General features: G+C 45.1%; 1 protein-coding gene across 2 annotated transcripts in view; it reads left to right on the top strand.

The window, feature by feature from the left end:
* The window catches only part of fer1l4 (fer-1 like family member 4), a 320,348-nt gene that overhangs the window by 103,690 nt on the left and 204,535 nt on the right, over positions 1–12,123 (top strand). For both annotated transcript variants that reach the window (XM_068000123.1, XM_068000124.1), the window contains 5 exons: positions 4,248–4,440; positions 5,098–5,218; positions 6,150–6,250; positions 9,006–9,093; positions 9,725–9,841. In XM_068000123.1, the coding sequence (XP_067856224.1) occupies positions 4,248–4,440; positions 5,098–5,218; positions 6,150–6,250; positions 9,006–9,093; positions 9,725–9,841 (620 nt within the window). The remainder of the gene's footprint in view (positions 1–4,247; positions 4,441–5,097; positions 5,219–6,149; positions 6,251–9,005; positions 9,094–9,724; positions 9,842–12,123) is intronic.

Here is a 12,123-nt window from a genome sequence, read left to right as displayed (position 1 = left end):
GCCAGTGTTTTCAGGAAAACATGTTTGCCAAACCTTTCATGATTTGTTTACAGACACACAACACCATGTGTTGGAGTCCATCATTGTGTCGCATGTGAGTAATGTCATCACAGTAAAAAGAATGAAAGGCTTGACTCCTTTCGTAAGGGAGAAAAAGGTTTGGTAGAAACTTTGTCCTGAAGACAGTGCCCCTGTAGAGGGAGATTGTTGACCAGGAGAGAGGAATAACCAAGCATCACTTTCATTGCAATGACATTACGTTGATACTCCTTGATGACACCTTTCACCGTAGATAATGAGGTAGAGACTATTTACGTTGTTACATGGGACCATTGAACTTAACATTGCCCTGCTTTCTTCTCTGAGCCCTGTATCTTCCTATGCTTCAAATATTTTTCCAATTTTCCCTAAAAAATACATCGGTTTCTGCCTCACCCACTCCCTGTGGTGAAGGATTCCAGGTCCAAAAACCATCTGAGAAAAAAAATTCTCCTAACCTTCCATATAGGAACAGGAAGAGGTCATTCAGTCCCAGAAGCCTGTTCCGCTATTCTATTAGATCATGGCTGACCTGTATCTCAACTCCGCCTTTGATATCCTTACCTAACAAAAATCTGTCGATCTCAGTCTTGAAAATTTCAAATGCCCCCCAGCATTCACAGCCTTTTGGGGGAATAAGTTCTAAGTTTCCACTACCCTTTGTGTGAAAAAGTGCTTCCTGATTTCACTCCTGAACGGCTTAGCTCTAATTTTAAGATTATGTCCCCCTGTTCTTGATTCCCCCACCAGGGCTAATAGTTTCTCTGTATCTACCTTATCAAATCCCTTTAACATTTTTAAACACCTCGATAAGATCACACCTCAACCTTCTAAACTCAAGGGAATACAAGCTAAGTTTACGGAACCTGTCCTCATAATTTAACCCTCTAAGCCCCGGTATCATTCTGGTGAATCTGCACTGCACCCTCTCCAAGGCCAATATATCCTTCCTGAGGTGCGGTGCCCAGAACTGAACCCAGTCTCCAGATGGGGTCTGACCCGAGCTCTGGACAAACGAAGCATCACATCCAGCTCCCTTCAGATAAAGGCCAACATTTCATTAACCTTTTTGATTACTTTTTGTACCTGTGCACTAGCTTTTAGTGATTGGTGCACATGAACACCTACATCCCTTTGCTTTTCCACAGTTCCTAACTTCCCACAAATCCTCTCACAATTAAGAAAATACCTGGATTTGTCTTTTACTGATTCCTCTGGGATTTCCACCAATCTTCTGCTGAAGTTACAACAGGAGAATGACCGCTATGTAATTGCATCGCGTGTGTGTATCGAACAAATAGATGACTTTCTATTTATACCATCATTGTACAATTGTGCATTAAACTGTAATCTACACATCTAATGTTACTGCACCTAAGCCGCCTGGGTAATCGTTCCAGTGAAATTGTTTTCTTTTGTGCAATTGTTCAGTGAAACTAACCAGCAATAGGTACAAGAAATGTAGGTGGCACAGTGCCCAATAATAATACTTGCATTTCTTTAGTGCTTTATGATTTCAAAATGTCTCAAAACACTTTACATAGTGGAATACTGTTGGAGTGCAGTGACTGTTATGCAGGCAAATCTGGCAGCTATTCCACCCAACAATGTCTTGTCAACATGCAATGAAATGTGGGGGTGGTGCCAGAGGACTGGAGAATTGCAAATGTTACACCCTTATTCAAAAAAGGGTGTAAGGATAAACCCAGCAATTATAGGCCAGTCAGTTTAACCTCAGTGGTGGGGAAACTCTTAGAAACGATAATGCGGGACAGAGTTAACAGTCACTTGGACGAGTGTGGATTGATTAGGGAAAGCCAGCACGGATTTGTTAAAGGCAAATCATGTTTAACTAACCTGATAGAGTTTTTTGATGAGGTAACAGAGAGAGTTGATGAGGGCAATGCAGTTGATGTGGTGTATATGGACTTTCAAAAGGTGTTTGATAAAGTGCCACGCGGTAGGCTTATCATCAAGATTGCGGCCCATGGAATAAAGGGGGCAGTAGCAACATGGATACAGAATTGGCTAAGGGACAGGAAACAGAGAGCAGTGGTGAACGGTTGTTTTTAGGACTGGAGGGAGGTGTACAGTGGTGTTCCCCAGGGGTCGGTGCTGGGACCACTGCTTTTCTTGATATATATTAATGTTTTGGACTTGGGTGTACAGGGCACAATTTCAAAATTTGCAGATGACACAAAACTTGGAAGCGTAGTAAACATTGAGGAGGATAGTGATCGACTTGAAGAGTATACAGACAGGCTGGTGGCATGGGCAGACACGTGACAGATGAAATTTAATGCAGAAAAATGCGAAGTGATACATTTCAGTAAGAAGAACGAGGAGAGGCAATATAAACTAAAGGGCACAACTCTAAAAGGGGTACAGGAATAGAGAGATCTGGGGGTATATGTACACAAATCGTTGAAGGTGGAAGGGCAGGTTGAGAAAGTGGTTAAAAAAGCATACGGGATCCTGGGCTTTATAAATAGAGGCATAGAGTACAAAAGCAAGGAAGTCATGATGAACCTTTATAAAACACTGGTTCAGTCACAACTGGAGTATTGTGTCCAGTTCTGGGCACCGCACTTTAGGAAAGATGTGAAGACCTTAGAGAGGATGAAGAAGAGATTTACTAGAATGATTCCAGGGATGAGGGACTTTATTTACGTGGATGGACTGGAGAAGCTGGGGTTGTTCTCCTTGGAACAGAGAGTGTTGTGAGGAGATTTGATGGAGATATTCAAATCATAAAGGGTCCAGACAGAGTAGATAGAGAGAAACTGTTCCCGTTGGCGGAAGGGTCAAGAACCAGAGGACATGGATTTAAGGTGATTGGCAAAAGGATCAAAGGTGACATGAGGAAAAACTTTTTTTACACGGCGAGTGGTTAGGATCTGGAATGCACTGCCCGAGGGGGTGGTGGAGGCAGGTTCAATCATGGCCTTCAAAAGGGAACTGGATAAGTACTTGAAAGGAAAAAAACTGCAGGGCTACAGGGAAAGGGCGGGGGAGTGGGACTAGCTGGATTGCTTTTGCATGGAGCTGGCTTTGACTCGATGGGCTGAATGGCCTCCTTCCAGGCTGTAACCTTTCTATGATTCTATGGTTCTAAATAAATGAGCAGATAATCAGTTTTTGGTGGTGTTGGTTGAGGAAGGAATATTGGCCCAGGACAGTGGGAGAATTCCCTGCTCTCTTCAAATAGTGTCATGGGACCATTAACATTCACCTGGACAGGCCTTTGTTTAATGTCTCATCAAAGGATGGCACCTCTGCCAATGCAGCAATATGGCAGTACATCACCAACAGGTCACTGCAGATTATGAGCCTAAAGACCAGGCATGATGTTCAAAGCCACAACCTTGGATCCAGTAGTGAGAGTGCTATCAACTAAGGCAGCACAAGTTCGGAACCAATTCAGTACATTAATGGCAGAGACCTCCTCACTCCTGTCTAAATGCTGTTTGTATTGGAAGAAGAGGTCAGGCCACTACCAACATCACTCAGAACGGGCTCTGAGAAAGCACACAATGCAGCCACGAGAGTGACTTTGCCGTGCTGTCGATGGGGAAGCATGCAGCCTGTCCTTGGAGCCTTGCACAGACCCACCTGAGATAGAAAGCTGCATTCCAGTATCATAATGCCGAGCATCGAGTGCCAGTGCAGTCTGCCACATGAATCTTTTCCATTCTTATTGCTTCTTGCACTTTCTTTGGAAAAATGTGAGCAAGTGAAAGAAAAATAGTTTCACTGGAATATTACAGTGGTTGGCTAATTTAAGATAATATCAGTGCAGAATCATGCAGTAGTGAAATGCTCATATTCGCAGCCTAAAGAGGAACTGCCATTATACAAAGGTGTTCTCCGTGGGTTTGACACATACACATTATTCATGACACTGACATTAATGTTACCAATTAACCCTGACACAGGGTGATATAGGATGTGTCTTCATTGTGATAGAGCACTGCTCCCATGGCAACTCGTGTGAGCCAACCCGTGAACTGACAAATGAAATCATCACCATTGCGAACAAACTGCTCAATGCCTGAAACCTTCAATCGCTTAATTGTGAAAAAGAATGTATTTTATCACTAGAATAAGTGTTAAGCAGTTGTTACACTGCCCTGTATGACCTGCCTGGGGAGGAGTGTGGACAATCCAAGACCAGGAGACAACAAGTTAATTTAAAAATATTTTTAAAGGTAACTATGGCAAATTGGTAGAAGTTGTCACAAAAAAGAAAAAAGAAGGGAAAGTGGAAGAGAGCGAGGAGAAGAAGTCTTTACTGGATACAAGAGATTCAGAAGATGAGCTGGGGAATGCTGAAGTTAGTTTGCCTCTGATACATAACTCAATTACACCACCCAGAAAAGCAGAGTACACAGAATACGACAGGTATGATCAGAAACATTCAATAAATTGCAGTTAAACAAGTCATTTTTTTCATTTGTTCTCGGGGTGTGGGTGTCACTGGCAAGACCTGCATTTATTGCCAATCCTTAGTTGCCCAGAGAAGGTGGTGGAGAGCTTCCTCCTTGAACCACTGCAGTCCCTGTGGCGAAAGAGCTCCCACGATGGTGGTAGAGCTCCGGGATTTTGACCCAGCGACGATGAAGGAACAGTGATATACGTCCAAGCCAGGATGGTGCGTGAATGGGAGATAGTGGTGTTGCTAAGTACTTCTTGGTGGTAACGGTTTCATGGAGATGCTTTGAGAGGTCAGGAGGTGAGCAGAGTACCCAGCCTCTACCCTGCTCTTGAAGCCAAGGTGTTCATATGGTAGGTCCAGTTCAGCCTATGGTGGGCCCTAAGATGTTGATGGTGGGAGGCTCAACAATAGTGGTGTCATTAAAGGTCACGGGGATATGTCTGGGCTTTCTCTTGTTCAAGATGGTCATTACATGGCACTTTGCCATGGAGAATGGAATAGGTGGTAATCATTGCATCCTTTAAGGGAAAACTGGATCACTAATTTTTACCCACATATCTCTTTCTTTGTGTTTGCTCTGTTTTAAAGAAATTCTTAAACTCCCTCTACTCCCCCTGTTTCAGGTCATACTGCTGTATTCCGTATCTGTACGAAAAACCATGTGTGTATGTATGGAGTTCCTGGGAAGACTATTCCTGGCGCTTGTATAATTCCAATCTCCTTGCAAAGCTGGTAGAGAGACTGGTAGGTGCATTACTGACATTCTGGGATGTTTTTGACCAGGATTGAGAATATTTTAAGACAGTGGTTATAATTCATTCAATGAAGATTAGCATTCAGTACTTTTACTGAAAATGGCAAATCGGGCCAATTTGGGAGGCTCCTAAAATGTGGGTAGTCATAAATTTGGCTTAATGTTCACAATTGAAATATATTCCAGCCTTCTAAATAAAGGAGCCAGAACAAGCGGGGAAGAAATAAATCGAAGAGGACAAGAAGTATCTACGACACAGCCCTACAGTTCCGTTGGTGAAAGGAGACCTTCCTTGTCTGGTCTTCAAGCACTTCAATCTTTTGGGTAGAGTTTCACCAGATTTTGCCAGGCAATCAGTAATGAGGCACCATGGGATGTTAGGGGCAGGGGCAGTTAGAACCATAGAAGTTTACAGCACAGAAGAAGGCCATTCAGCCCGTGGTATCTGTGCAGCTCTTGGCTACAGCAATCCGAAACTAATCCCATTGCCCTGCTTTCTTTCCTGAGCCCTGTATCTTCCCATCCTTTAAATAATTTTCCAATTCTTATCAAAAAGTACATTGGGCTGTGCCTCAACCATTTCCTGTGGTGAAGCATTGCATGCTCCAACAACCATCTGAGTAAAAACATTTCTCATAACCTCTCTCCCTTTTGAATTAACAGGAAGAGGGAACTTGCTTTGCCTCACACAATCACATCTCCTCTCAGCCCAAGTGTGGATGTCAGCCTTGAGCTGTGTTGTCCTCTCATTGTGGTTATAAGTTGGAAGTGGGGCCATTGAAAATCCAGGGAAAGGAAATAAAAAGTGTGTCTTTTTTGGAAAAAGGGATATGTTGGCCATCATTTGTCGTTTTAATAAAATATTGGGATTGGACAATAATGTTTAATTCTCTCTATTTCCTCTTCCTTTTCTTTGTCCAGGAGGATGGACTTGATGAAGTGGAGCACATGGTGAAGAGACCAAAGTCCGAGTCACAGACTCACCTCCGTCAAGTCTTGAATGAATTTGTGGCCGGCTGCAGGTCTTGTTTTGTTTTGTCACCTTCGTATATTGGACAGTACAAAAAATATCAAAATCTCTTCCCTCATTCATTAAAGGTGTTTTCCCAGATCTAAAGGAATTCCGAGATTTGTCAGGGAAAAACTTAAAGATTCTGGTTGACCATTTTTTGGAATTGAACAGAAACCCGAAACCTCCTTTTCCCTGCTATCAATTCTGCCACCAGAGTTCCCCGGACCACTTCTCGCTTGGGAAAGATTTCCTCTAGCCTTAATTCTAGGAGAATCATAAACATGTTAGAAATAACAAACATAGGAGATCTTACTCCATGTTTGCCCTGTTGCTAACACTTCGACTGTAGGTTATGGATGCATTGAAAGTTACTTTATTGGCAAAACTAAAGCCACCTTGTTTGGTTCCTGCCAGCAACTACATGCATTTGGCTGCAGCTTCCATCTTCCTCTTTGACTACCAACCAGATGGTGCAAAACTCTGCTCATCCCACATCTGGTCAGCTATTAAGACTTTTCACAATGATCTCTAAATTCTCTGTTTTCTCTCCTGTATCCAGAGATGTACTTGGTGAACAGACTGAGTCCAGCATCTTTCCACCTCCTCTGAACAATGTCCACTTTTGCTCCTACCTCAGTCCTTCTACTGTCAAAACCCTAATCCATATGATCTTCACTTCAAGGACTGATTTCCAGAATGATCTACTTGCTGGCCTCTCCACCTCCACTCTTGGACCTACAGAGAACAAGTGAAGTTTGACAAGGATGGAGCCACGCATGTGTGAGATTTTGCACAAAATGGCACATACAACATGCATCACCCACGTCCTTGCCATGCTCGACATGCTCCCTGTGCCCCGAGTGTATTGACTTCAGATCCTCAGTCTTGATTTCAAATCCTCCTGTAATCTTGCTGCACCTTAACTAAGTGACATTCTCCAGCTGTATGTCCCAGCTCACAGCTTTCCATTCCTCCAACTCTGGACAGTACTTTTCCCCAGCTGCCTCCTCTCTAGCAGTCGGAAGATGATCCTTTGGTCACTACACCAATGCTGTTTGTAACTCTCAGAAAATCACTTTGCCGTTCTAATTTTCTCCCTTCTTTACAAATCTCTTGAAAACCATTCTTTCCAACTGTGCTTTTAGTTCCCTGAACCATCCCTAAATCCTCTTTCATCTCTTGCTTTCTCATTCTAAAGTCCCGTGAGATATTCTTCTGTCAGAGCACTACATAAATGCGTCTGTTATCAGCACGGTGAGGCTGTGCCGTGAATTGCTTCAAATTTGATCATTTATCAAATTCTTCTTTGGAGCCCAATTGATCTCATTCTTGGTTCTCCATCCAGATCACGGCTCATCTCCTGTTATCAAAATGGTACCGGGAACATCCTGTGAGGTTAGCTCAGATTAGTTGAATAATCTCATCTACAGGCATTACCCGATTGGATACGGAGTGGGGAAGTGGGGATTATGGAGCGGGGATCAGTCGGGGAAGACGCTGAGTGGGGATCAGTCGGGGAAGACGCTGAGCGGGGATCAGTAGGGGAAGACGCTGAGCGGGGATCAGTCGGGGAAGACGCTGAGTGGGGATCAGTCGGGGAAGACGCTGAGTGGGGATCAGTCGGGGAAGACGCTGAGTGGGGATCAGTCGGGGAAGACGCTGAGTGGGGATCAGTCGGGGACGACGCTGAGCGGGGATCAGTCGGGGAAGACGCTGAGTGGGGATCAGTCGGGGAAGACGCTGAGTGGGGATCAGTCGGGGAAGACGCTGAGAGGGGATCAGTCGGGGAAGACGCTGAGCGGGGATCAGTCGGGGAAGACGCTGAGCGGGGATCAGTCGGGGAAGACGCTGAGTGGGGATCAGTCGGGGAAGACGCTGAGTGGGGATCAGTCGGGGAAGACGCTGAGTGGGGATCAGTCGGGGAAGACGCTGAGTGGGGATCAGTCGGGGAAGACGCTGAGTGGGGATCAGTAGGGGAAGACGCTGAGTGGGGATCAGTAGGGGAAGACGCTGAGTGGGGATCAGTAGGGGAAGACGCTGAGCGGGGATCAGTCGGGGAAGACGCTGAGCGGGGATCAGTCGGGGAAGACGCTGAGCGGGGATCAGTCGGGGAAGACGCTGAGCGGGGATCAGTCGGGGAAGACGCTGAGCGGGGATCAGTCGGGGAAGACGCTGAGTGGAGATCAGTCGGGGAAGACGCTGAGTGGGGATCAGTAGGGGAAGACGCTGAGTGGGGATCAGTCGGGGAAGACGCTGAGTGGGGATCAGTAGGGGAAGACGCTGAGTGGGCTTCTATTCCAATGGCAATATGGCCACCAGAATCTAAAATGGCAATGTGAGTTGTGCGCATTGGCTGAATGGTGCCTGAGACCCGATTCACTAATTTGTATTGTTCGCTATGTAGTAAAAGATTGGGGCCGATTTTACAGGCAGGTTATGCGGTCCATATAACAGCCACTGTATTAGGAATGTTGTTTTAAGATAGTTCTGGGATTGTTACATCCTATCCAGTTGGCACAATAATCTACTTGCATTGCTTTAATATATAAAACCAGAGAGAATAAACTGAAACCAGTTCTTAAGGTAATCAGAAAGCAAAAGATCCAGATTTCACAGACTGTGTAGTTTGTATTTGTTCACTCGGATGTGTAATAAAAGGCCCACAAGGAGAGTGTAGCAGTCTGTCAGAGGAGCCTGATTCTGCTCTGGGAGATTCGATGTTTGTTGTCAAATGAAGGTTAAATTGTTTGCTTTCTTGGTCCTAGGCAGTACCACATTTATGCTGAAAAGAAAACCACAACCAGGCCCAACAATCTGGATAGATGTCGAATTAAGTCCTTAAAGCATAATATTGTAAGTGAGTGATTGTTGCCTATTTCTAGATTGTGGGTTTATTCCTGATTGTGTTGTATGGTTGGGTGCAATGTTTCTCTCTTTAGCTTTCTGTCAAAGGCCACAGTCCCCGGGGCCACTCTCCGGGATCCTGAAACTCCTTGCAGTTTCTGTGCCTGGGATTCCCCATTGGGTGAGCTTCGCCAGTGTAGGGAGACCAGGCACTTCCCCGTAGGATGAGAATCAAAACCTACCAGGCCGACAGTTCTATTAACACTGCAGGTCTCAGTTTTAATACAGCCCTTTTACTTGCTGTCTCTCAACTGTGCCCCAGTTTCATTTCCATACTTTCTCTGACTGGATAGAGAAGAGGTGATGGAACAGTGTTGAATCCCAGATCTGGCAATGGTCTTCATTGGAGGCTCAGAGGCCAGCAGGTTGCCGGGGGACCAGGTTGCCGGGCACTACATTTGGTTGTGGAAGTGCAAGAAAGAGTAAAAGAAAAAGATATCACAAAATAACTTATTGTAATGTATGTTTGGAAAAACAGAATGTGAATTATTTTAAAGATTTTTTTAAAATACAGTTTTTTACCTTGCTGCAGACATTCTAGTTTGGATACACCAAGTGTTTGGTATTTTATATTTTCCAGATTATTCATGCAAAGCAGGTGCTAAGAATTATGAAAAAGTTAAACAAGAAAAATATAAAGGAGAAACTGAACGAAGTTCAGAAACTACTGGAGAAAGTCAAAAAGCGAGTGGAAGAGGTGAGATCATTTCCAGTGCCAGGGGGACGATGTAACGATCTCGCTGGTCTCTGGTTTATAACTGGTTGTTTGAGCAGGTTGTCCAGAAATTTGGTAGTGCGATGGTTAATGCTATTTTGGCCTGTTTATTTTAAAGTGTTGAAACATCACACAGACACTTTCCTGCACTAAAGCACTCAGAGGAAAATTAAACCCCCCAAAATCTGTATCTCTTTATACAGAAAGAAGTCAGCTTTCCTGTTGCTTCTGTGTCTCATGATGTAGGAACATTTGCTGCCGATCTCCAGCGGAATTTGGGAGCAGGTGTCCCGACAGACACTGGGATTCTGGTGGGAACTGGAAAAGTTTCCCCTCAGAATCCCGCTGGCCACCAATTCCCGATGGGATCTGGGGCAGGTAGACCTTCCCTCCACCTTAAGCATGGTCCATGATTTTGGAGGGCACAGGGTCGAGGGAGAGTTTCCCACATTGGGAATTTCCTCGGCTCTGCCTTCCCTTCTGCCCAGCAACCTGGGCCGAACAGGAAGGTGATTGAACTGGCAGAGATAGGACCTAACTGGGGATCAGGCCTCAAAACCATTGAAAATGTTGATACCACCAGTGTAACCCCGATCCGACCACAGCCAACCCCTAACCCCGATCCGACCCCTAACCCCGATCCGACCACAGCCAACCCCTAACCCCGATCCGACCCCTAACCCCGATCCGACCACAGCCAACCCCTAACCCCGATCCGACCCCTAACCCCGATCCGACCACAGCCAACCCCTAACCCCGATCCGACCCCTAACCCCGATCCGACCACAGCCAACCCCTAACCCCGATCCGACCCCTAACCCCGATCCGACCACAGCCGACCCCTAACCCCGATCCGACCCCTAACCCCGATCCGACCACAGCCAACCCCTAACCATGATCCCACATTGGGGACCTCCAGCACCCACATAGTGATTGATGCATCACCCTTGCTCCCCAAGGGCCTGGGAATGGTCCATTTCTACAAACACAACGTAGCTGCTCTCAATTCAGACTATTTTAGCATCCAGAAGTCAAATTTTTAGTACTCAAAATCATTTACTGATAGTCTCATTCTGAGCCTCAAAATTCTATTTTATGTTCCTCATAGTCTTCACAAGAAATTGAGTCTTAATTTTAGTCCACCCTTCGGTTCCCAAATTTTAGTCTTTGAAAAAAATTGTAGTTTTTGCTTTTCATGTACTTGTTTCAGGATTTTCAGGAACTTTTTTTTCAAAATTTGTTGTAAAAAATCTGAATTGTTTCACTTCTCAAACAAGAGGTTAGGATTAAACTTCTGACACAGAGGGTTGATGGACATGGATGACCACCTAGAAACAACGGGGGAAGCAGAATCCAGAATAACTTTGAAAGGGAAGCAGATAGATATTTGAAAAAAGATGTTCAAGGGTATGGGAAAAGGATGGGGAAATGGGAATAATATGCATAGTTCATTCAGAGAGCCAGTACAGGCGCAGTGGGCAGAATGGCCTCCGTCTGTGTTGTAAGATTCTAAAATTCTATAACTCAATGATTCTAACTCACACATGCACAAAAAATGTAGAGATCTAATAATCTGAAGTTTGAATGACGTTATTTGCTAGTTTCAAAATCCAACATCTGTCCTAAAGGCGTGGATAACTGACCAGTGTTACTTTAATACTGGAAATAGATTTTGTTTTTGTTTATTTTGAATCTGTCTTATTTAGTTTCGGCCTTCTGGAGCAACATAATTCTAATTTTTGCCCTTGTTGATGAAAGTACAATAATGTTGAGTGACTGACTCCCTCCTGACTGTAGAGATTTTGGAACAATCCCGACTATAGAGAGTATGGAACAAGCACCTCACAAACCCGTGACCTCTACCACCTAGAAGGACAAGAGCAGCAGGCACATGGGAACAACACCACCTGCACGTTCCCCTCCAAGTCACACACCATCCCGACTTGGAAATATATCGCTGTTCCTTCATCGTCGCTGGGTCAAAATCCTGGAACTCCATACCTAACAGCACTGTGGGAGAACCTTCACCACACGGACTGCAGCGGTTCAAGAAGGCGGCTCACCACCACCTTCTCAAGGGCAATTAGGGATGGGCAATAAAATGCCGGCCTCGCCAGCGACGCCCACATCCCATGAATGAATTTTTTTAAATCCCGACGGTGAAGAGTCTGGAACAATCCCCACGGGAGGGGGTCTGGAACAATCCTCACGGGAGAGGGTCCGGAACAATCCCCACGGGAGGGGGTCCGGAACAATCCCCACGG

Source organism: Heptranchias perlo, chromosome 19 (assembly GCF_035084215.1).
Source record: "Heptranchias perlo isolate sHepPer1 chromosome 19, sHepPer1.hap1, whole genome shotgun sequence".
In the NCBI taxonomy this organism is placed as follows: domain Eukaryota; kingdom Metazoa; phylum Chordata; class Chondrichthyes; order Hexanchiformes; family Hexanchidae; genus Heptranchias; species Heptranchias perlo.
Note: the sequence above shows the minus strand (reverse complement) of the source record. Positions and strands in the feature narration are given on the sequence as shown.